Source organism: Oculina patagonica, chromosome 4 (genome assembly GCF_052425735.1).
Source record: "Oculina patagonica isolate OP01 chromosome 4, crgOcupat, whole genome shotgun sequence".
NCBI classification, from domain to species: Eukaryota; Metazoa; Cnidaria; class Anthozoa; order Scleractinia; family Oculinidae; genus Oculina; species Oculina patagonica.
The window spans coordinates 10,380,224-10,406,014 of record NC_135761.1 but is presented as its reverse complement, the minus strand read 5'-3'; the positions used below and the strand labels follow the sequence as shown (position 1 = coordinate 10,406,014).

Here is a 25,791-nt window from a genome sequence, read left to right as displayed (position 1 = left end):
ACTTGTTGCTGTGTGTTAACAAGTATTATGGCAATAACAGATAAATCATTTTAAATTTAAAACCAACTGATAAATTTCTATTCAATTTCAAATATAAACATAAATTTTCAATTCAGTTTTTTTTTTTAACCAATGGACAAAAAAATTGTGTTCAATTAAACTCTTGAAAACTAAACCAAATTTTATTTTTGTTATGTAGAGATTTAAATTATCCCAACAGAGATGAGGCAAAATCAGTTCTTCCTTATACTTCGTAAATTGTGATTAAATTTTAGGAAGAGGAAGACACCAACATTCGCTTCGCTTCAAAGTGACCTTGATTAATTCGATATCATTTTATTTATACACGCACCACAAGTTCAAGGTTAAAGCTTTTGTGTTAAACTGAAATCGCGTATTATTAATCGGGCGTGGCCGATTTAAGGTTTACCCTTTGGTCGTCCTAGAGCGTAGTCTCCTGGCGCGGCCAAAAAGACGGGGATAGCTCGGGGTTGCTACAAAACCGCTACGGGTGACGCATACCGCAATGGTTTTCATTTTAGTTTTGACAGGAAATCGTTGCAGGCACACTTGGTCGACTTTTGGGTTAATGTGTAATCAGGTTGTGTTTTTTTGCTTCGGCGGAAGGACAGAGAAAAAAGCTTACGGGGCAAAGTACAGTATGGGGCCCAGTTCTCGGCCACTTTTGACGTAAACTTGTATTTCTTACCTCAGAAGAATCGCAGGAACTTAAAATTTCTCCCAGAGCTAGCTACATTATTCAGCTTTTTGGTGTAAAGCTATCGACCGGTCAAAAATTAATTTGCCCGAGCAATAATAAAAATAAAAGCTCCATTTGTGGGCCCAATTCTCGGCCACCTTGGCCCAGTTCTCGGCCACTTTTGACGTAAACTTGTATTTCTTACCTCAGAAGAACTGCAGGAACTTGAAATTTCTCCCAGAGCTAGCTACATTATTCAGCTTTTTGGTGTAAAGCTACCGACCGGTCAAAAATTAATTTGCCCGAGCAATAATAAAAATAAAAGCTCCATTTGTGGGCCCAGTTCTCGGCAACCTTGGCCCAGTTCTCGGCCACTAAAAAGCTTGTCCGTAATTATCTGTAAAAAATGCTCAATTAATTTTCACAGTCATAAAAACACTCTGTAAACCTATTTATACTATATCGATCCCAAATTATTTTTATGATGCTTTGTTTTACTTTAGAAAAGAAGGATTTTAACGCGCCTAGTTGCCTAGGTGCAGGTTCTGGCAAAACCGCATTGTGTGACCCGTGCATTTAGATGGTTTATTTTGCAGTGAAAAGGTCTTGAAAGATTTAGGTGTTGTAGAAATAATAGACAAGACAAGAGTCAGCTCAAAACTTAGAGATAAGATTGAACTTTATTTTTAAAACATTTATTTCTTTCATTCTGGCAGCAGCAGATGAAATTATATTAAAAACCAAGCGCTAAGCTGTGATAGCGAGCAGGGTGGCCGAGAACTGGCAAATACGCAAACGTCGCAAGAAAAAATTTCGAAGTAAATTAAGACCAAACAAGACGCCTAAAGCTTAATGCTTAAAACCGGGCAGTTAATGTTTAACTACATGATTAGACAAGTACAGCAAAAACTTTTAAAATACCATTTAATTTATATTGCGTAACACGCAAGTCTGTGGATTGCTTGTCCATCCTTGGACAAATTCCTGCTTAGGCTTTCAAATTTTTATTTTTCTTCCGAATACTGAATAACCTAGGTGTTGAAAACGTTTTGTGTGCAATCTTGAATAAATGAACTCAAACCAGTTAAATGGCAGTACAAATGATCTCCGACAAAAACAAAAAAACAATTAGAAAGATTTCGTTAAAAACTAAGACGCGTTTTTAAACATTTTTAAAAATGTACTACACCAAAAAATGGGAATAAGAACAAGATAAGAAAGCTTTTCAGCTTTCAAACATGCAAGCTCTTCACGTCAATTTTGGGAAGTAGTCACGCAAACGCAAGTTCTTGATTGCGTGATTCATTGCAGGTCATTTCTCCATCGCCGTTCGGTTCCGACTGAAACTCAAAACCCTTGAATGAGAAACAAAAAATATATATTTTATATTCCTCGCTAAAAAGAGTGGAGTAACCAGAAAATTATAGTATTGGCTCCTGCTCGAATAAAACGAGTCACATAAATAATAAAAAAAAAAAACGAATAAAACGAGTCAAATATCAAGAATAACAGAAAAATTTCTAAGCAAAATTATAAAAGAAAATAAAAAGACTAAAAAAGGGCATGCATTAGACCACACGTATTAGACAACAGATGCTGCTAAAAATCTCAACTAAATGTGAAAAAAAGATTCAAGATGAGGCGAAGAAACATTTGAGTTGCATTAAAAATTTTGAATCCTTAAAAGCCGTGAAAAGAGCATGCCGTGATAAAATTTAATTAATTATACGCGCCAAAGGGCAAGTTTTCATTTTTGCCGTCTATTCAGTTTCACAGGATGGCTTTAACGATTTACATTCCATTCTAGTTTGTAGAAATTATTATATTATTACTCTGCATTTCCATTTTGTTTTCTGAGTTCTTGAAAAGTGTGCAAGTAAAGTTTTTACATCATGAACAAAATAAGGTTCTTTTGTTGTGTAAACATTCAATTCGTCTGTGACACACGGACTTTGTCGGCCCAACTGTACACGGATGGAAATAGTCAAAATGGACACAATTCTTGCTAGATGAAAAGCATCTTCAAAGTAGACTGGAGCCGTTTTTAAATGCAGGAGCTTGCTGCAAAAACATTGCGTGACTGATGTAAAAAAGCTTCGACCTCAGCGACCTGTCGAAACGATCACCGGTTTCGGACTCCAGAACTCGCTTGAGTCGAACTAGCCTGCCGGGGTTTTGCGTCTGCAACGCAGGCTAGAGTCGAACGCTTGAATAAAAACACAAAAATATATCTTTCACGTTTAACAGAAATCGGGGTATTAGATAAAATTTTAATTGCTCCTGCTGAGTAAATATCAAAAGTGCGGGATCTGTATCTTGGCCAAGAAAGCGGCCGAGTGAACTACTACGACAAATGACGCAAATATGTAAACATCACATGGTGCCTCAATCTATAAATAGATGCCGTGTTCGTTTCAAAAGCCTAAAAAGGCAACTAATACAAACGTGAAAAAATAAAAAAGAAACATGAAAAAAGTTTTAGATGAATTTTTATTCAAGATGGGGTCAAGAAACATTTTAAAAGGCAAAAAGATTTAGAAAATTTCAAAAACGTGAAATTTTGCATGCCGTGGTAGAATTTAATTACATGTATTAAATTACCCGCGCCAAGATTTCATTTTCATTTTGCAGACCATTTGTTTTACTTGCTGGCTTTACGGGATCCCTTCACAAATACCATCATAGTTCGTAGAAATACTATACATTACAATTTTGTTTACTGAAGTCTTGGGAAGTGTTTTACATCAAGAACCAAAATAAGATTATTTTGCTGTGCAAACATTCAATCGTCTCTGATACGCGACTTTGCCAGCTCAACTGTGCACGGATGAAAATGGACATAATTCTTCCTATTAAATGAAAAGCATCTTCAAAGTATTCCGGCTCAAAAATGCTCTGGCTACCAGCCGTTATTTAAAAGAGCAGTTATGCGTAAAGCTTGCTGCAAAAACATTGCGTGACTGAAATAGCGGTTTGCCGAGCTGTCATGTCAAAACAATCACCGGTTTCGCAATCCAAACGCTTGAATAACACAAAAATATATATATTTCACGCTAAACAGAAATCAGGGTTTTAGATAAAATTTAAAATAGAAGAGTGATTTAATAGCCGGGTTTAATAGCTCCTGCCGAATAAATATCAAAAGTGCGTGATTTGAATCCTGGCCAAGGAAGCGGCCGAGCGGGTCTGGAACGATTTACCGACAAGACTACTACTGCTACGACTACTACGACTACTACGACGAAAAAATTCCGGGCGATTTATGAACCGGGCTCGGCCCAGTCTCTGCCCGGTTAAAAATACAACGGTTCAACGAAAAGTTAACTAAAGCAGAAAGCTGAATTATTCTACGTTTCACATGCCAAAAATTAGCTCGTATGGTGGGGGCTTTTGGATAAAATACGAATTTAACTACATCCATGAATTTGGAGCCGTAAACAAACAACTTTTTTGGGAATGCAAATTCACCTACCTCCGCGTAAACTCGACGTGTGAGCTTTCTATATCGAATTGAACGATCAAACTCAAGATACTTAAAGCACATGAATCAGTCTATCGTTTGAAGGAAATACCTTTTTCTTTTGATTCAACTGGAGTGTGAAAAAACGCGTTAAACACAAAGTGGCCGAGAACTGGGCCCCATACTGTACTGATATTCACCATTGTGAAATTGCACTTACTTTGACAAGTTAAAGTTATTTTTGTAAATGAAAAAGGTAACGTCATTGATGTCACGCAGTGTTTTTTTTTTTAGCAAACTAGATGGTTTGCTGGTTTCTGACTATGAATGGGGGTGTGATCTTGCGGTATATTTTTTGAGCCTGACTCCGCCGTAAAACTTTTTTTTTATTTAGCAAGAAGTGTGTCGATTTTCATTTCTGAACAATTGGTCGTCAAGTCGTTTGTCACAAAGAGTAGAATGTTTGTACAGCATGTTTTGGAATTATTTTAGATTTGGTTAGTAAGACGCTTCTGAAGACCTGAGCAAAACATTGGGAATGTACAGTATTAATAGGAACTTGAATGGAATTTTTCACAAGTTGGATAAAGGTATCAACTGAAAAAAAATGGAATTCAAAATGAGAACTTGGATTTTGTTGTAATTAAATTTTATCGCGGATTGGATGCATAATATCACGGCTTTGAAAGTCTTCAAATAATTAGAAAGGTTCCTTTCTTCCTTTTGATCTTATTGTTATTTTCATGTATTGATTATTCGAAAGTGGTTTTCGTTGATACGAAAAAAAAAAACGGGTTTTCACTGAATTGCTTGAAGTATTTTTAGACGTGATAAAATTGGCTTAATCAAATTACATTGTGCACGAAATATTTGTTATTCTTTTGTCTTGAAACTTTGAGGAAATTGAAATTTTTGTTTGACAGTAGTGTATGAAAGGCATTTTATAGAACTGAATAAAAAATTAGAAACTTTGATAAAGGTTATTTCAAAGATTTATTTTGCCTGATTTTGAAGGGTTTCAGGAGTTTTAAAGAGTGCTGGTAAACGGCTGTATGTTGTTTGTGATTACGGATCTTATTTAGTTTCGAACGCTCTAATTTTTGAAAGGTTAAAACAGGTTAAAACCGGGCGGTTTCATGAGTTTTTTGGGTAGAAAGGTACGGTGGTGGTCAAAAAAAATGTTTAGAAAGGAATGACTGTAGTAGCACGTAAGTCGGAGGTTTGCGTGAGTCACGGGGTATAGTATGCGTGAGCTGGATTTCCGGCGTCACAACGGCATGTTTTGTTTACTGAAAGATACACTCGACGTTTAGTTAGCTTAGTCGGCTTGGGAAACTATTTTAAAAATGAATGTTGTAATAGTTAATTAATAGTAATCTAGAATTAACCCACTTTCGATTGGAGTCTGTTCTGGATTCGCGCTACCTTTTCGCCGCGAAGGAATTTTGTAAAATTTCGCTAGTGGAAAGAGGTACTGTAAGAACAGTATCAATAACTCAAAAGGAGGAACTTCTTTGTAGCTCTGAATTAAGACGTATGATAAAATTTTAGAATAAGAAACTTTCGATATATGGTTTTCATATTGTTTTTGTCAATTTCCTTTTGTGGCAGATTTTTTGAGAATCAGCTTTTCTTTCGTGTGATGACAGACACAGGACAGAACGAGAGGTGGATGAGAAAGATGCCGAAGATGAATATATAGGCACCGAAAAACGACAAGAACCGTCAAGGACTTATCTTTAGAGGGCGGGGAGTTATGGCATACTGTATTTTGAGGACTGGACTGGACTAGTAAAACGCGGACTAGTAAAACGCGGAATTGTAAAACGAGGACTAGTATAACGCGGACTAGTAAAACGCGGACTTGTAAAACGCGGACTAGTAAAACGCGGACTCAGGTAAAACGCGGACTTGTAAAAGGCGGACTAGTAAAACGCGGACTAGTAAAACGCGGACTTGTAAAACGCGGACTTGTAAAACGAGGGCTTGTTAAGCACGGACTTGTAGAGCGCGGACTTGTAAAACAAGCGCTTGTAAATCGGATAAAACTAAACGGTTTAGCGAGCGAAACAATTTGTGTTTGAAGCTCTTGTGTGTTTCTTCGACGGCATATTTCTAGCTTTTTTGAGCACTCTATGGTCTGTTTTAGCGTGGAGATGTTTTTGCAGTATAGCACATGTTCGTTCTGCAAACCCCTACTAAAACAACGGGATTGATGCTTTGAGTTGTGTGCATATGTTTCTTTCTTTCCACTACTTGACGTCTGTTGAGTGCAGTCGTTTTTATTGCTCGCACGAGGTAGAACGGGGCCCGTCCAGAAATCAACAGTCAATCGTAAATAAAGGTGACGGGCCTACACGACTCCTACGTTCGTGGCATTAGAATATTTGCCGTTAAATGTTTAAATTCGGTCTTTCGACCTTATTTGCTTCTGACTTCTTTCTGAGGGTACTGTTTTAATTTGGGGGCAGTATGTGGTAAATAAAGGTGACGGGCCTACACGACTCCTACGTTCGTGACATTAGAACATTTGCCGTTATATGTTCAAATTCGGTCTTTCGACCTTATTTGCTTCTGACTTCTTTCTGAGGTTACTGTTTTTTTTGAGACATTATGTATTGAAGAGAGCCGTAAGATGATTGTGGCCAAGGAATTCGAAGTGTCTAGAGGCGTTTTACAAGTCCGCGTTTTACTAGTCCGCGTTTTACTAGTCCAGTCCAGTCTACAAGTTAAAGACACATCAAGACCACCCCACTGTGAATTGCCATAGCACAGACAAAATTATAGTCAATATCTTATGTGTTTTTAAGAGAATTACATAAGAACCAAGGCATGTCTTGTCTTGCCTTACATTGACATGCAATAATTTGGAAATACTAAGCTCGTAACAGTTTAAGACAGAATCCATCAGGAATTTGAGTAACATTAATTTTAGTTACGCAAAAATTGAGCACCAGAATAATTTAAATCCTTGTGTTCTTTCATACCTTGTTAAAGGCTTGACATGTGATAACACCAACATAACACCAACAACAGTTCTTTATCAGTGGGGATTGAAGAAAAAAAATGGAAACATCATCACACAGTTGACCCCCATGCAAAAACACTCCAGGATGTCACGGGGCTGTTTGGTGTCCGTCTGCCAATTTCTAACTTCAAATTCCAATGTTAAATTCACATTAAATTTTCAATATTTCTTAGTTGTCTAAATTTTACTAATTCTTTTAAAAAAACTATCACCTGCCAAACATCCCCAAAAATCACTCAAAAAATTACAAAATACCGCAATACATAGATACATGGGATGAGTGAAGTTTCCTTGGATTCCTTGAAACACCAACAAGATATTTCCGTTTAAGGTGGCTGATAATGGGTTTCAGTATTTCCCAGTCCTTATACTTTGGTTCAGGACTAAAAGCCTTCATCAATTGCTATTACAGTAATGGTATGAAACAAATGTTCAATCATTCATCAACAAGTTGTGATCATTTTCTTGACAATAGTAGTTCCCCGGTAAACAGTTGTAGTACTGTCCCATCAAAGTGCAATGCCTGGAAAATACCGAAAAGCACACGACCTTCAGGTGAAACCGCACCTTACAGTATTACCAATACACTGCACTTTGCTAAGTCTTAAAACTTTACATTGTCTATTCGTCTACTTCAATCGTTTATTTGTATTGTGTGAGATACATTTATAAATTGAAACCATCATGTCTTTAAGTAATAATGCAATCTCGACAACGTTCTAGATATTATATTATGCACACTAATACAGCTCATGCAAGCCCTGTGACTTACACAAACACAGTCGGACTGAGTGCTTAACTTAAGTAACTGCTTCGTGGTTTCTGCTGTACTGAACCCTGCCTTTCAAGGCAAAGCGCCCGATTTTAAGCTTCTCAAGCTTCTCAATGTTCTTGTTGTTTAAGTGACATCTGGAAGAACTACAGAGAATTTCTCAGCCTATCCTGTTTATTACATGACGCCCGCTGTTCTTTAATCTGGCTTCTTCCGCTGCCCCTGTGGGTGTGTGAACCGTACCGGTGGTTAACCTGTGTTTGATTGGACATTTGAGGATTTCTTACATGGATTCTTAAAGAGGCGCAAAGTTCCGCTGACCTTTATAGGGGAACAGGGATGGTGAGAGCGCTCGCCTCCCACCATTGTGGTCCGGGTTCGAATCCTGGACCCGGTGTTATATGTGGGTTGAGTTTGTTGTTGGTTTTCGTCCTTGCTCCGAGGGTTTTTTTCTTCGGGTTCTCCGGTTTTCCTGCCTCCACAAAAACCAACACTTCCAAATTCCAATTCGATCGGGAATACACTTCCCCCCTTCCCCCCAGAAGCTTCTAGCTTTAAACCCAACCGTGTCTAAATAAAGGTTATTTTTATTTATTGCTTTTTCATTTATAGAACAGGAAAAGCTCTTGCAAATACTTTAAACCATCAATCAAGTTTTGTTTCTGAACTAACTAATAATACACGCATTCTTATTCTCGGTATAATTTATTTTATTTGTTTCTTTTACTTGATTACACCCGCTTTCAGTGTTACGTGCATAGCGGCTTTCTGTCGACATCCATCTTTCGACGTGCTAAACAAACAACACGGATCGAAATCCGCCAATCACAGCCCACTAGCATGACCTTCTGACCTTTTCGCACATTTGCATGAAACCAACAACGGTATGTATAGGTTTTGATTGGCTCATTTCAAACAGCACGTCGAAAGACGATGTCGAAAGACGATGTCGAAAGATGGATGTAGAAAAATAGCTATGCACGTAACACTGAAAGCGGGTGTAAAGTCGTGCATCTTGTTCTCAATCAGTCTGAACCTTCAACAGTCCTCTCTCTGTTGTATATCACCAACTTGTTTGCCATTTATTTTATCTTGGTAACCTCTTATTTTTAAGTTTCTGGTTTCTGTCGGTGAGGTCGCGTGAGGACCTGGGTATGAATATTATGTGCATACATCATTACCAGTAGTTCCATACATGATAAGGACGTAAACTCCTAAATACAACTGTATGGGGACTAATTAAAAAAAATTGCACGTGCATGGTACATAGATACACACAAGAGAAGAAATGGTGACTTAAGCTTTAGCCCCGATTTAATAGTAGACGTTTGGAGAAGCTTTGTGTTTTTATTTTCGTTCCTAGCCGCAATCACTGCCCCATTGATGTTAACAGCCGTGAAATTAACTTACACTCCTCTAAGATTATTGGCAATCTGCAAAACAAATTTTATTAATTAGTATTAACCTTTTAAGCCCCAAGAGTACCAACGTCAAATTACTCCTCACAATATCAGTACATAAATAAAGGAAAAGTACTTTGATTGTTTAACAAATTCTCCAACTAAAACTACAGGAAAAAGTATGAAAATAAGTAAAGAGAATTTGTGTTTTGATATTGGGGCTTAAAGGGTTAACTTGGTTTCAAAGAAACAGCATTATTGATGTCCTTATTAACCTTAACCTCAATGTCATGACATGTGCCATAAACGTTCTTCTATTACCCCACGCCCTCCCCCACCTCCGATCTCATTTTCTCTAAGCCCCCCCCCCCCTCCCCGCCACAAACCGGGCAGTAAGTCCCTGACAGGCTGAATAGGGTTTAACTTACCCTAACAACCATAAAGCTCCATTCTCATGGATATGTGTCCGTACCAATGCGTCGGACGGACTCGAATGTAGCGAGCTTCAATGATCGGGTTTAGATCGTGGTAGACAACTGTATCCATGTCTGAATTTCCCAAGAAGAGCTGCGTAAAATAGAAATAGAGATTTTTTGATAAAAAAAGATAAAATTTTCGTTAAATGATCTTTTTTATGTTTCACAAAAGATCGTAATCCCCTCGATTCACCTTTCTCTTGTAACACGAGACATGAACACCGTGAAACATACAACGTGTTTTGGTAATTAAGATGTTTACTACCTTATTGGTATTTAGTAAAAACTGAGTCGTGTTCCAAATCCTTGAATTTGATGTGTTCTCCCTTCAATTGTTTTCTATTGTTTTTTGATGGGACACGATCGCACACGTTGCTTCAGTGTTAGAGTTTCTACTTAAACAACTATAACTACTCTACTACTACTTCTACGACTACTCGCCCTCATTTTCTATTAGTGATAATCAACTCAAATGCGCCCCATTGACCATACCTCGTAGAAAACTGGTGCTCATAGTCTAACTGTTAAATAGTTTGCATGTTCAATACCTTGCTTGACATAAATACCATGCACACGGAGAGGCTTTTCCTAGCTGGACAATTTGTATGAGCAAGCGTAGCTCAGGGAAACGTTTTGTACTCTTCTTGTCATTGAGTAGACGCTGCGGTCTTATTTTAGGTGGGAAAACTTCAAAATTCAAGTGACTCAATCTACTGGTATAATCTTACCGTGTCTGAATGATCTCCAGTTCGCCTGTAAAACGTGAAGGTGTGTCCATCTTCACCATACTGTAACTTGTATTCTCTGACCCACTGGCTGGCTCCATTCCTCCCTTGTGTCGCTATACGTGTCACCCTTGTCGTTTGTTGAAGATCCACCTGCAGCCACTGATTGTAGTCATTATTCTGAGCCGCCCAGCTCCCAGCTTTTCCTCCGCCTGCCTTGAAGTTCAACCTGGCCTGGTTGGCCAGATATTGCCATACAATTTCTGATGAGGCGCTTATCCACGAATCAAGAATAGCTCCACTTTCCATACCGAGAGGTGCTAGACGCACTGAGCAAAAAAATCGGAAACTTGTCTTAATACAAAACGCTAATTATATATATATAACTTAACAATTACTAGAAGCAGATCAAAATTCCGACTCTTTTTATTCAAAAGATGTATTTAACATCGTCGTGACATTTTATTACCCAATTAGAAACATAACTTTGCTAAATAATATAGAAATATAATCACGTGCTGGCATTAAATGCCGGTATATTTTGCAGAACAGCTGCACATGTGACTATCAGCAAGATTCCTGCTCTAGGCACGATAGCAATTTTTCCCGCCAGTTTAGTTTTGCGCTTCCAAGACCCATATTGAAAACAAGAATCTCATTCTTTTCTTAAACTAATCTATTAACAAAGTTTCAAGCCCGGACATTGATACATTCCAACTTTAATTTGTACCCAGACTTCATCTTCCTATACGTGCCTTGACATACTGATGTCAGTTTTGACGTCATAGAACATTTTCTCATGTTTGTTTACTTATTTCCAGCTTTCGCTCTATCGGGTACCGCCCCCTTCTGAGAGAGAGAATGCCTGAATGTACCGGGTTAGTTCTTTCTAGGATGTAACGATGTTTGACAATTAACCTCCGCAATATTTTCCACACCAGCCCTCCTGGCATTTACACTTGAAGACTTTGGACTCTTCAATAAACGTACAAGAGCCTGCATTCAAGCAACCGGTCAGCTGACAGTCGTGCTGCAGAAAAATAAACGGAAAATAAGCAAGTTTTTTACCTTTTATTAGAGAATACTTTCATCCAGAAACGGAAGGAACCTTGCCCAATAACAACCAATGACAGAGTTATTAGGTATTCTATGTAAAAGAAAAAATACAGCATCTTTCTTACCTTCATGTCGTAAAATTGAGTGTAAACTGATTCTTCATCGTGTTCTAGCTCTTTTTCTTCGAACGGCAACAATGCTCCTCTTTCGTTCAACTCACAAATTCCTTTAGGTTTTTCCAAACTTAAAACCTCTAAAAAATTTGTTGAAACGCATTGAGGATTCCCTTGACACTGCAAGCCACAAGACACCAGGCTAGCGGAGTGAAATGTGTTGAAGGTGAAGCCTTTAAGTCGGCGATGATTACCAGTTATTACAGGGCGAGACAGAGAGTTTTCATCCCAAGCAATTGTTTTAGATGCAAGGATTATACACACAAACACTACAACGAGGAGAGGAGTAAACGTATCCATTTTGAATTTGTACGTTCATTCTATACCAACGCTATTATATTTACTTGATATGTTTTAATAATGCAGCAAAGAAACTTGTTTTTAGATACGCATACTTTTATTTACCTGCATATCTACATTTAACGATAACTTGTTGCTGTGTGTTAACAAGTATTATGGCAATAACAGATAAATCAATTTAAATTTAAAACCAACTGATAAATTTCTATTCAATTTCAAATATAAACATAAATTTTCAATTCAGTTTTTTTTAACCAATGGACAAAAAAATTGTGTTCAATTAAACTCTTGAAAACTAAACCAAATTTTATTTTTGTTATGTAGAGATTTAAATTATCCCAACAGAGATGAGGCAAAATCAGTTCTTGCGTATCCTTGGTAAAATGTGATTAAATTTTAGGAAGAGGAAGACACCAACATTCGCTTCGCTTCAAAGTGACCTTGATTCATTCGATATCATTTTATTTATACACGCATCACAAGTTCAAGGTTAAAGCTTTTGTGTTAAACTGAAAGCACGTATTATTGTTTAAGTGACATCTGGAAGAACTACAGAGAATTTCTCAGCCTATCCTGTTTATTACATGACGCCCGCTGTTCTTTAATCTGGCTTCTTCCGCTGCCCCTGTGGGTGTGTGAACCGTACCGGTGGTTAACCTGTGTTTGATTGGACATTTGAGGATTTCTTACATGGATTCTTAAAGAGGCGCAAAGTTCCGCTGACCTTTATAGGGGAACATGGATGGTGAGAGCGCTCGCCTCCCACCATTGTGGTCCGGGTTCGAATCCTGGACCCGGTGTTATATGTGGGTTGAGTTTGTTGTTGGTTTTCGTCCTTGCTCCGAGGGTTTTTTTCTTCGGGTTCTCCGGTTTTCCTGCCTCCACATAAACCAACACTTCCAAATTCCAATTCGATCGGGAATACACTCCCCCCTTCCCCCCCAGAAGCTTCTAGCTTTAAACCCAACCGTGTCTAAATAAAGGTTATTTTTATTTATTGTTTTTTCATTTATAGAACAGGAAAAGCTCTTGCAAATACTTTAAACCATCAATCAAGTTTTGTTTCTGAACTAACTAATAATACACGCATTCTTATTCTCGGGATAATTTATTTTATTTGTTTCTTTTACTTGATTAAAGTCGTGCATCTTGTTCTCAATCAGTCTGAACCTTCAACAGTCCTCTCTCTGTTGTATAGCACCAATTTCGTTTGCCATTTATTTTATCTTGGTAACCTCTTATTTTTAAGTTTCTGGTTTCTGTCGGCGTGGTCGCGTGAGGACCTCGGTATGAATATTATGTGCACACATCATTGCCAGTAGTTCCATACATGAGAAGGACGTAAACTCCTAAATACAACTGTATGGGGACTAATTTAAAAAAAATTGCACGTGCATGGTACATAGATACACACAAGAGAAGAAATGGTAACCTAAGCTTTAAGCCCCGGTTTAACAGTAGACGTTTGTAAGGAGAAGCTTTGTTTTTTCCTTTTCGTTCCAAGCCACAATCACTACCCCCATTGATGTTAGCAGCCGAGAAATCAACTTGTACTCCTTTTAGATTATTGGCAATCTGCAAAACAAATGTTATTTATTTGTACTAACTTGGTTTCAAAGAAACAGCATTAAAGATATCCTTATTAACCTTTGGTAGTATCTAGTTATTAATGTCATGACATGTGCCATAAAAGTTCTTCTCTTACCCTCCCCCCTCCCCCTCCTTTAATCTTTTTTTCTCTAAGCAACCCCCCTACCCACCCTCCCAGGCAGTACGTCCACGACAAGCTGAATAGGGTTTTACTTACCCCAACAACCATAAAGCTCCATTCTCATGGATATGTGTCCGTACCAATGCGTCGGACGGACTCGGATGTAGCGAGCTTCAATGATCGGGTTTAGATCGTGGTAGACAACTGTATCCGTGTCTGAATTTCCCAAGAAGAGCTGCGTAAAATAGAAATAGAGAATCTTTTGATAAAAACGAATAAATTTTCGTTAAATTTTCTTTTTTTTTATAAGTTTCACAAAAGATCGTAATCCCCCCGATTCACCTTTCTCTTGTAACACGCGACCATACAACGTGTTTTGGTAATTAAGATGTTTAGTACTTTATTGGTATTTAGTAGAAACTTAGCCGTGTTCTATTAGAAATCCTTGAATTTGATTGGTTCTCCCTCCCATTGTTTTCTGTTGTTTGCTGATGGGCCACGATCGCACACGTTGCTTTTTTAGAGTTTTTACTAAAACAATACTATAACTACTATACTACTACTTCTACGACTACTCGCTCTCATCTTCTATGAATGGTAGTCAACTCAACTGCGCCTCGTTGACCAGACCTCATAGAAAACTAGGGCTCGTAGTCTAACTGTTAAATAGTTTGCATGCTTAACACATTGCTTGACACAAATACCATGCACACAGCGAGGCTTTTCCTATCTGGACAATATTTGCATACCGTATCTGACTGATCTCCTTTCCGCCTGTAAAACGTGAAGGTGTGTCCATCTTCACCATACTGTAACTTGTATTCTGTAACCCACTGCAGGGGCCAACCATTCCTCCCTTGTGTTGCTATGCCTGTTACCCTTGTCGTTTGTTGAAGATCCAGCTGCAGCCACTGATTGTAGTCATTATTCTGAGCCGCCCAGCTCCCAGCTTTTCCTCCGCCTGCCTTGAAGTTCAACCTGGCCTGGTTGGCCAGATATTGCCATTTAATTTCTGATGAGGCGCTTATCCACGAATCAAGAATAGCTCCACTTTCCATACCAAGAGGAGCTGGACGCCCTGAGTAAAAACAAATCGGAAGCTCGTCTTAGTAAAAAACGCTAAATGAATAATTATTAGTAGCTGATCAAAATTCCAACTCTTTTATTTAGTCCAAAAATTTTTTCTTAACATGTGGCTATCGGCAAGATTCCTACTCTTAGCACAGTGGCGATTTCTCCCGCCAGTTTAGTTTTGCGCTTTCAAAAAATTGTGGAGAAGCGTATTGACAACAAGAATCTCACTTTTTTCTAACTGATCTATAAACAAAGTTTCAAGCCTGGCCATTGATACATTCTAACCTAGTACCCAGATTTCCTCTTCCTATGCGTGGCTTGACATACTGATGTTAGTTTTGACGTCATAGAACATTTTCTCATGTTTGTTTACTTATTTCCAGCTTTCGCTCGATCGGGTACCGCCCCCTTCTGAGAGAGAATGCCTGAATGTACCGGGTTAGTTCTTTCTAGGATGTAAAGATGTTTGACAATTAACCTCCGCAATATTTTCCACACCAGCCTTCCTGGCATTTACACTTGAAGACTTTGGACTTTTCAATAAGCGTACATGAGCCTGCATTCAAGCAACCGGTCAGCTGACAGTCGTGCTGCAGAAAAATAAACGGAAAATTAAGCAAGTTTTCTACCTTTTATTAGAGAATCCTTTGGGATAACAATGATTGTAGTTTCATTTCTATAGAACCTTATCAGCTCTGCAAGCCTAAAACTGTTTATACAACCTAGCAACCACGAATTTCCAATAGCGGAGCGTTGCTACCGTGTTCGAATCATGGTTAAGGGAATTCTAATATCGTTTTCGTTGTACTCCGCAAAGCCCCTTCTAGAAAGTTTAATATATTATATATTTTTTAATATTTGTTTTGTAATTATAATTATAACCCGGCGCGCGAAAAGGCAACTCTTCGTATTTATTCACAATTCCAAACAAGCTTCAAAACATTTCAGAGCAGAACATTCTATGTATCCGTAATTCAAAACCATTTGCCCAGAAGCGATAGCCGGGAACAAGTGAGCCCGTATTTTTTATGCTGCGAGTGTACGAACAGTTTAATTTGATATTTCTTTACAACTGAGAAAAAATACAATATTTGTCTTACCTTCATGTCGTAAAATTCAGCATACAACAGAGAACATAATATTAATATTCAATTTTAAACCAAAAAAATAAAGTTTAATTTTGTTTCGTTGAACCGAACAGTAAAATCTTTAATAAAAATAACATAATAAAATAACAATAAAGTTTTGACTTGAAGGCTTTTGAGCCTTTTAGGGACGTAATTGATCCCAATAAATATGTGGCAAAATCAGATCTTTTATAGACATCGTAAAAGGCTTCAAGAAATAAAATTTCAAGAAGTTCATTACCAGAGTGGACAATTTTACAGGCCACCAATATTCGCTTCAAAGTAAACTTGTTAAATTCGATTTCATAATATTTATACACACCCCACAAGTTCAATGTTAAAGATTGTGTGCTTAAAATAAAAGTATTTATTGTAGTCCAAGCCGTAACATCTGGAAAAACTAGAGAAAATTTCCCAGCAAGTCTTTTCTTGCATGGCACTCGCTGTTCTTTATTAAATCTGGCTTCTTTCGCTGTCCCTGTGGGAATTCCTTCTTTATATGGTGGAACTTTTTGATGGAACATGTAATGAGATTGAACGAAAACAATAACCACTCACTTCTCCTGAAAGATAAAAGGCCCTACTAAACAGCTAGCTATTTTGTGTTTGAGCCTTGCTTTCAGATCCCGCCTCAATTTTTGCCTGCAGAACTTTGCAGACTTCTCTGGAGACATACTTCAATGTGTTGTTTAAACACTGATCGAGAATGAGAAGCAACACAACCTTAGATGCGTCATTTGCAGGCGACTTGTCATCGTTTTGAGTTGAAGCGATGGCTACGAACATCAACACGAGGCTGTCAATCAAACCCTGATCGTACAGCGAGGACACGTCAACATCTTTGGCGGAAACCAAACAGTCCAGTAACCCGACCATGCTCAGTACCATTCCTCTGTCGACTCGGTCAGTGCGGGACTGGAGGATCTGGGACAAAGTGACCAGAAACTGTTGATTGACAACAGTGTGAATGATGTCAGGGCTGCGCTCAAGGAATGACAACAACAGCTTTAGACCAAAGGCCGGCAAAGGATCCTGGCCTTAAAAAATGCGAACCAGCCGGCATTTTTTCGAGTCTGCTCTTGTTAGTTTGTATTACAATAAATGGTCACTGATTCGTCACACTGTGAACAACACAATCGCTAGAAAACGATGTGATCACGCTATTAGATCCTCATTCAAAAACACTCGGCGGACAACACACGACATGAATTGGTTAAATCTGGTGTAAAGTCGGTTTTCCAACTTTACACCATCAATTAAATGTTGTTAAATGTGGTTAAACCGACCTTTACACTTCCGTGTGTAAATGTGATTTAAAGTTGGTGTAAAGAAGTCTCTTTATCTACCTTTATACTTGAGTGTAAAGCTGGGATAAAGGTCAGCTTGAAAAAATGAAAAGTCAGCGTATAGCCAGAAACCCATAAGGGTTGAAACGTGTAACGCGCGCGCACAGCGTTTGAATATTCATTTCGCTAAGTACCATATTTGGAAACACGAAGAATTTGTACGCGAATGCTTTATACACGAAATGACACACGCAATAATTTTGCATAATTTTTGGTTTTGCGGTAAGTTGCTTAAATTTCGACCTAAACGCCTTAAATTTCTTACAGAAACTAAAGAAATACATTAAATGTATCGAAGCGAAGTTCTCCAGACTACTTCAAGAAGATGAAACAAGAGAATTTAACTTTATTTGACCAAGCTTGCTCAAAAACAAGATTACGCCATCGAGCGCGAGCTAGCGCGCGCTGTGAATTTAATCCAAATATAGTAATTTTGATTGGTTAAATGTTTCTCGTGATTTTCCAAATATGGTACTTAGTGTAAGCAAATGTGCAAACGCTTTGTACAATACGAATCATAGGGAGTTACACGTTTCAACCCTTATGGGTTTCTGGTATAGCTTAATAAATTGCAAATTTACACCAGCTTTATTTGAGCTTTACACCACGGTAAAGTTATGTTTTCAGGCTGTGAAAAAAGAAGTGCAGCGAGGTCTCTTTAAATGGCAATTTATTTATCTTTTACAACATTTCTTCTAATCTTAGTAGGGGATCTGTTTGATCAAACTTTCGAGAACTTGAAAATACAGCAGTGTTCCTCCCAAAATATACTGAACGATGCTAACTGAATATCCGATAAACTAGTGGCAAATAAACCTCACATGCCCACCGCTAATTATTTTAGCGCTTTGTGTTGTGTTGAATCATAATCGATCATTAGATAAATATAGCTTAATCACTAGCCGCGGGTAGCTGTTTTAGAGTTCCGGCATGTGAATATTAAAAACACAAAAGGAATCGGTTCGAACGGTTGCCGAAAGCCGGAAAGAGTGACTGCATTCAGGCTTAAGTGCTAAATATTTTTTATTAATAATTAAAACTGCTCTGACTGAGAGACCTTTGACTCTTGTTTGAAAATGAGTATAACATACGGAAATTAATGCTGTTTGTTGTGGCTCGTGCTCAACTTTATCACGTCCTCAAAATAAAAGCGGACGTATTTAAAAAAATTGCCGAAGAGCTCGACAGAAGCAGCACCGGTACGTTTTTCGCTTTGAATGTTTTAATTAATTGTCTACTTAAAACTCTTCAAATATTTTCCACTAAGAATTGGACTTCTTTACAGTATTTGTAGACCTTCCATGCACAAAAAAATTATCAAGTTTCTGACTTAACATGCTCGGTTTGTTTTACATATGATACAATCGGGATGTATCGGTTCTAAAATTTCTGAAAAATCGACTAGTTTGAAATATGGAAGACCGTGTTTGCTTTGCTTTTGTTTTTTTTTTTTATATTTTCATATGAGTGCAAACATTTTTTGTGGGTTTTTTAAAAATTTCTACGTTAGACATTACTCTTATTACTCGAGTTGGAGGTTCGTGCTGTAAAATATGGACCGAGTCTTTTTCCCGTCGATTTCGGCCCAAGGGTTTTTTTTTATTGAGGTCTTTGAGGAGGTTTCGCTTACCAATTTTTAACTTTCGAGTGGCAACAGTTAACTGCATTTAATCTAGAATAAATTACAAGCTAGGAAAAGAAATATGTTAGAGAAGTTTCCACAGGTCATCATCGACCAAAAAACCTCTTCCCAAAAATAAAAATTTCACAGTATATCGAACACATTTCAAATTCTTTGTATAAGTATAATTAAGTACTTTTTTAACTAAAATTTTAATTTATGCCTACAATCTTCTCTTCCAGCAAGCATCAATCCTAAAAGTACGGGCGAACTGTCATTAAATTTTAATAGATCTCGTCTAAATATTAATTAGAATGCTTGCAAAATAGTCAAGGCTCGAAAGCCAAAGTTAATTTTTATGTATGCTTTATGTATGTGTTATTTCACGGTTGCTCAAAACGTGAAATTCTCTCATATTAAAATTTTATGTTTTTGAACTAAAACATTGCGTGATAAATCTTAACTTTTCGCGCAATATATTCGTTATTCATGAGTCGTACACCTAATAAATTGCAATAACGTTATCAAAGAAAAGATAAAAAAGGTAACTGATAGTTATGCTATAACAAGATAAATTGATTTATTCGTATTTTGAGGCATTTTGAGGCCATTTGTACGAATAAATTTCATGCATGCGCTTAATTAATTCCTATTTGACTTTTGACTTTTTCCTTTTTTTTCTTAGACAACCTTATTGCAATTACATGTATCTGGAGTTGTTTTGAATGTTAAATAATTAATTGATTTATTCGCGTTCCATTTTATGATTTTGTGCGAGATTGGAAATCTAGTACGGTAAGTTCGTATTACGCTTGAGTATACTCCTTTGCATTGTGCATTCTTGTACTTGTCGAGGTTTAGTTTTAACTGAAACTGAATTATTAGGTACCAGTCTTTTATTTCACATTTAAATCTCATTGTAATCTTTCTAACGGTCACTTCTGAAGATGTTGTACGGGCCCAAATATTCCATCGAGCACAAAACTCTACAGATGACTCGAGGTACATTCAACGTCTTTATTCTTTGAAACTCTTATCGCCGACCGATCCGAACTAACATCAAATACAACTGACAAACAACGCGCGAAAAACGAAAAATACATGCACAAATTACATAACAACAAACAAAAGAACAGAATATAAATCAGAAATGTTCGAGTGCTTTCTAAAGTCTCTTGGGACGCCTAATCGGCCTTCCATAACGCGATCGGGCTTGAACAGATGTAAAATCAAAATCAAAGTTTTTTTCCGACATGTGTTGTCTTGTCATGTTTTTCACCGCATTTTGTTTTTTATTGTTTTATTTTTTTTGAAACTGAATATTTACCGGTAAGAACGTGCTGTACAACACAGATGTTCTTCTAGATGTCATTTAAAACATAACAGGAATCTTTATTTTAACATCCTTCAACTTAATCCTGCAGATTGCACTTGGCGGGTACGAATACAAATAAAAAAATATCAAATTAAAACAGCTTTGCTTTGAAGCAAAGTAATTCTTGGTGATCGCCGGTTGTTAAATTGTCCCCACATTATAAACGACCCAAACGACGTGGACGGGGTTTGAATTGGCAGACAAGGACAAAACGTTTTAAAAATCATACATGTACATATATTTTTATCACAGCTCCTCCGGGTTTCATTCCGCAGTCGTGTCAGGAAATAAATAAAATATATTTACTGTACTCTCTCCATGCAGTCGTAAAAGGTCCGGAAAAATGCAGTGGATACTTCCTTGCCTCTTCCTCTTCGGCTCCGCCATCAGCTTTGTAACTGCTGATGACCGTTGCAGGACAGAAGTGAGCAAACTTGGCATGGCTCTCAAAGGATTCGTCTTTAAAAAGATGCCAGCAACAGACCCTTACAAGTGCGAAGTCATTTGCGAGCAAGAAATCACCTGCCAGAGTTATAATTATGTCATAGGGGAAGCGCTGTGTGAGCTGAATAATCGCTCCAAGGAGGCAAGACCCGAGAATTTCCGCTCAGACCCCGCACGGTTTTACATCACACGCTTGAACGGCAGGAGTATGTACTCAGTACAATGCAACGTTGTTTCGTTAGTTTTTGAGAGTCGTTATGAAGATTTCTCCTTGAAAGAAAAGGGAGATAGTTATTGTTTCAAGCGAAGTAAATAGGGTATAATTAGGATGGTCGAACATGTCTGTATCTATCGATTTTTATAGCCAAGGCGAGGCCTGGACTTGCCCCCTTGCTTGCTTGTTTAAAGACTCTGGTGTAATTAGTCAGTGGCTGATTGCAGAAAGGTGGGGGCACCCTCTTGTCAGTCAGACATGGCCGAGGCTTGAAAGACAAGGACGATTTTTTTTTTCAAAATCAGTTAAATACATGTACAATTTTTTTTTATCACAGCTCCTCTGGGTTCTATTCCGAAGCTACCAGCGCAGTCGTGTCAGGAAATAAAGGCGAGCGAAGGCAAAGACACCATTAGCAGCAAGTACTGGCTGGATCCAACTGGTACTGGAACGGCAGTTTTGGTTTATTGTGAGATGAACTTAGAAGGTTAGACATCATTTGCGTTGTTCTTATTGTTCTGTGTTTGTTTGTATTTTTCTTCAAACTAAACCATCGGATTTATCTTTAAGTATCAAAGCATTTGTATTTTTCAATTCTTTTAGTATCTCAGGTTAAAAACGTGTTGTCGGTTCTGACTTGTTATGTAGATATTCGATATCGATGAATCCATTACAAAGACGGAAATAAAGGCCACTAACTGTGGTGTTTAGGCTCGGCTAAATCTATATATTAGAGTCATTGTTGAGACACGAATGCAGACTGTACCAGTACTGTTGGTTCCTATATGTGTACTTGTAAGGAACGATTTGCCGGAAATAGACGCTCGTGAACAAGTATATTGACTTTACTATTAAAATACGCAATAATTTGAGAAGATAAGAGAGTGACTGTAAGTTCGTTATAACCATTTTGGGTCATAAAACGAATGTCCTTAAAACTTTGCGTGCGACAAAGCCATGTCTTAAGATTTATCTTGTTTTCGTGATGAGACGGATTAGTGAACTAAAAGCAAAGGATGTATTTACAATTTTGAAGCTTTGCCTGCTATTTATGTTTCATTTGATCATGGATTCATTCCAGTTGCGAATTAGAGACTTGCATTTACCATATTAACGATTTAAACAAATAATAAAAATATAATAATAATAACAATAATAATGATGATGATGATATGATGATGATGACGATGATGATGAAAATAATAACAATAACTATATATCTGCCTATGGACTGTCTTTATTTCAATTGATAAAATGCATATTAAAAGTTACTTGATGAGGCTGCTTCTGTTGATTTGTGGGAATTCACTTCCATTCAGATCAGCCAGAAAAGGGTAATATTATTTTTAGTAACACAAATGCCGGCGAGAAAATTAATTTCAAAGCAATTTCAAATTTCAGCGTGTTCAGTACCCTTGGGTCTGGAAAGCGGCGCAATTCTTGACTCGCAGATAACCGCCTCATCAGTTTGGGATGTGTACCATGCCGCCCATCAGGCCAGGTTACACTTCAAAGTCAACGGAGTGATACAAGGAGGCTGGTCGGCTCGATTGAATGACAACAATCAATGGCTGCAGGTGGATCTTCAACAAAGAACGAGGGTTACACGTATTGCGACGCAGGGGAGGAATGGATACGAGCCCGGACAGTGGGTTACAAAATACAAGTTACAGTATGGTGAAGATGGAGAAACCTTCAAGTTTTACAGGCGAATTGGAGACCATTCAGACACGGTACGATTGAAGCTTGGTGTCAATTGAACCATGAAGCTTTATCGCCCAAAATAAGACCACACGCGACTTCCCAATATGACATGACAAATACAACTCGGTCCACTATCTTTCTTAATACAAGAGCGTTGCTTAACGCCGTAATTGAAGACAGTAGCAATCAACGTTTTACTCGAGCCTCTGATTATCAGTGACCACGTCACTGCTAATCACTATAGTCACGGTAGCCAAGCTTAATACAAAAAGTATTTAATCACACTTCTACTGACTACAGTCTCACCTAATGTAAGAAACTTGAAAAAAATGGTGTTGATTAGTGGCAAACGCTGGAAACACGCGTACATGCACAGGGTAAAATAAAGCGTTTCCGTTTCCGTTTTTACAACGGTTACTTAACGGAAACGTGAATTTCCGCAAAAGGAAATTTAAGTAACCGTTGCGGGAAACACGTGTATACGTCACGTTTCCGCAGTTGCGGCGTCGCTTAAACGCATCACTTAAACGCGTGTATCCGTTAAGTTTACGTTTTGCGTAATCTCGTGCAACAGACGCGTTTCCGCAGTTCGTAAGTATGGCGGACACGCAATAATCATGTTTCCGCAGCTCGTAAATTCGGCGGACACGCAATATTCCGCTAGGTTTCCGACATACGGAAAGTGAAAAATAATAAGAACCGTCAAGTTTCCGCAGCTCGTAAATCAGGAGTATATACATAATGACCCAGATGGTTTAGATCAAAATGCTATTGTCCTAATCTTGGAAGGCCGACAACTACGAAAACTTTATTATTTGTGAAATATTGCGTAAATTAAACGTGGCCGCCAAATAAAGCGAGCTGCTTTCCACGTGTTCTTTTCTTTCGGATTGGAGAATTACAAGTATGTATACAAGTAACACTCATTTTAAGTGGTAATTCATTTTATTTCGTAAGTAAGAGAATGTCTAAGTAAATCTACGAACTACATGTACAGTATAATCCTTTCTTGAAACAAACGTGTTGCTTGCTGACTATTACATTTGAAAGCATTCAAACTAAGTATTGTTCTTTAAATGCAGCAATGCCTTGTGATTGAACTAAAATTTCCGTTGCTGTCCGTTAAATGTGATTCGTTTGAGGAAACTTAGTTGTCAATCCTCGTCTTTCCTCTCTCTTGCTTTCTTTGACGTTCGTGAATTATTCTTGTCCTGCGGTGATGGATTTGACTTCTTGACGATTATTTCAGGTCTAAAGACAAGATTAAATAGGATTATAAACAGAGATATTTTGCTTAACTCATACTACTTTTTCATTTGATGGGAGGATCTGTTTTGTAACATGGAAATACAGACATGGCTTTAAGGAGGATAACAACGGTTTCCAGCACTTGTTAGCTCTTGAACTTTGATAGGTCAGTACAACGAAACTTAAACAGTTGCTGCTACAGTAATGATATCAAACCAATGTCCAATCATCGCTGAACAAGTTACGGTAATTTTCTTGACATCACTGGTTACCATAACAACAGTATTACCAGTAAAAACACCCTTTATTTTCCCTTTAAGCGCTTATAACTCAAAAACGAGTCCAGTGACCCCCATTTTTATCACTGAATAATGATCAGCATATTTGGATACAACTTTTTGCAAAGTTAAAAAAATTCTCTGGAGCCGTTTCAGAGCCACCTTAATAATTTAAGGTGGCTCTGAAACGGCTCCAGAAAATTTTTTGTGTTGAAAAAAAAAAACTGTGTTTTTAACAGGTTATACCATTGCTATGGTTACAGTGATGTCAAGAAAAAATCACAATTTATTTATCAATGATTGGGCATTACAGTGGAACCCCGATATAACGATATGCCAAGGGGGCAGTAAAATTATATCGTTATATTGAGGAATCGTTATATTGGGGTTCCTTCCCATACATTTTACTATTGCCGGGACATAACATATTCATCGTTATATCGGGAATATCGTTATATCGAAGATCGTTATATCGGGGTACCACTGTAGTTTGATACAATTTTTGTAGCAGTAACCGATAAATGTGTTGTAGCACTGACCCATCAAATTATGAGAGCTGGAAAGTGCTGAAAGCTGTTGTGAGCCTCCCTAAATTTTTGCGCTGTCTAGGTAATCATTTGACTCTGATAAATAGGTGCTTCGTTTATACATTCCAAGATATTGCTCATCTTAACACGCAAGGAACTGATCATTATTTTGGAGGGGTGTAGGATGGATATGATTGAGTAGGGATTTGATAGATTCACTGAAGACCTTGTAACAATCATAAATACCAAGCTTTCTGACTTACAACCACCCATACCCCCTGGAAATTATAAGTGCTGCAAAACACCGCATACCTTTTAACTACACATAAAAATGGCTGGAAGGAAGTTGAACATACAATGTAACTATGGTTGTTATTGAAGGTATATCGGTTTTTGAAACCAAAACACTGCTACAATGTAGGGGTGACTTGATGCAGCATATTATTGGAAGTGTTGTTTTACATGTACCATCTCAGTTGAAACTCTATACTTTAGGTACGAATACACAGAAACAGTAGTACCCCAGTAACTCGAACTGGGATAACTCGAACAACCCCGCTAACTCGAACTAACTTCCATTTCCCTTGGATTTGACCCCACTTTTCAGTCATTTTTACTCGGTTAACTCGAACTTGGATAACTCGAACCCCCCCCCCCCCCCCTAACTCGAACTAAATTTTGTTTCCCTTAACAAAATTTGGGTCAAATTTACCCTGATAACTCGAATTCTGGTTCTTGCAACTCACCACAGTTGCCCATTGATTAGAGCAGCCAATTTTCCACTTTTATCATAACAATGTATGGTTGTGCAATTTGCACTGTACTGTATACTGAAGTGCTAAAAAATCAGTAAACTGTCAATTATTAACTTGAAAAAATAAATATTCAATCGACCCTGCTGCGACTGCAGTAGGGGATGGGCTGGTAGGGCTACAAAATGTAGCTGCATATGATATGAAAAATGTATGAATTTTACCACTCGAAAGTATAAATTTGTAATTAAACGTGTTTGTTTGACTTGAAGTTGACGAG

General features: G+C 37.8%; 3 protein-coding genes across 4 annotated transcripts in view; 1 reads left to right on the top strand and 2 right to left on the bottom strand.

Moving 5' to 3' along the window:
• Nucleotides 1-25,791, top strand: part of LOC144648141 (EGF-like repeat and discoidin I-like domain-containing protein 3) — a 200,767-nt gene that overhangs the window by 146,640 nt on the left and 28,336 nt on the right. Inside the window, exon 4 of the mRNA XM_078507773.1 lies at nt 22,404-22,735. Coding sequence (XP_078363899.1) covers nt 22,404-22,735 — 332 coding nt within the window. The remainder of the gene's footprint in view (nt 1-22,403; nt 22,736-25,791) is intronic.
• On the bottom strand, nt 8,954-11,901 carry LOC144649536 (EGF-like repeat and discoidin I-like domain-containing protein 3). Of its 2 annotated transcripts, none has more exons than XM_078509049.1 (5): nt 11,743-11,901; nt 11,480-11,591; nt 10,565-10,890; nt 9,789-9,927; nt 8,954-9,393 (listed from the first exon to the last, which is right to left on the bottom strand). In XM_078509049.1, exons 1-4 carry the CDS (start codon nt 11,746-11,748, stop codon nt 9,790-9,792), a joined length of 582 nt encoding a protein of 193 aa, XP_078365175.1. In that variant the 5' UTR covers nt 11,749-11,901; the 3' UTR covers nt 8,954-9,393; nt 9,789. The 2 variants fall into 2 exon arrangements, with proteins under 2 accessions (XP_078365175.1, XP_078365176.1); XM_078509050.1 differs by having other exon boundaries at nt 8,954-9,108.
• LOC144652737 (EGF-like repeat and discoidin I-like domain-containing protein 3) lies at nt 13,194-15,993 on the bottom strand. The gene is made up of 5 exons (XM_078512792.1): nt 15,976-15,993; nt 15,354-15,465; nt 14,551-14,879; nt 13,898-14,036; nt 13,194-13,665 (listed from the first exon to the last, which is right to left on the bottom strand). Exons 1-5 carry the CDS (start codon nt 15,979-15,981, stop codon nt 13,655-13,657), a joined length of 597 nt encoding a protein of 198 aa, XP_078368918.1. The 5' UTR covers nt 15,982-15,993; the 3' UTR covers nt 13,194-13,654.

Coding starts and splice junctions, on each gene's coding strand:
- LOC144649536 (XM_078509049.1), bottom strand. Junction 10,891..11,479: donor GTGTGGAAAATATTGCGGAG/GTTAATTGTCAA, acceptor TTTTTTGCTCAG/TGCGTCTAGCACCTCTCGGT. Junction 9,928..10,564: donor CTGGAGATCATTCAGACACG/GTAAGATTATAC, acceptor TATTTTACGCAG/CTCTTCTTGGGAAATTCAGA.
- LOC144652737 (XM_078512792.1), bottom strand. Junction 14,880..15,353: donor GTGTGGAAAATATTGCGGAG/GTTAATTGTCAA, acceptor GTTTTTACTCAG/GGCGTCCAGCTCCTCTTGGT. Junction 14,037..14,550: donor AAGGAGATCAGTCAGATACG/GTATGCAAATAT, acceptor TATTTTACGCAG/CTCTTCTTGGGAAATTCAGA.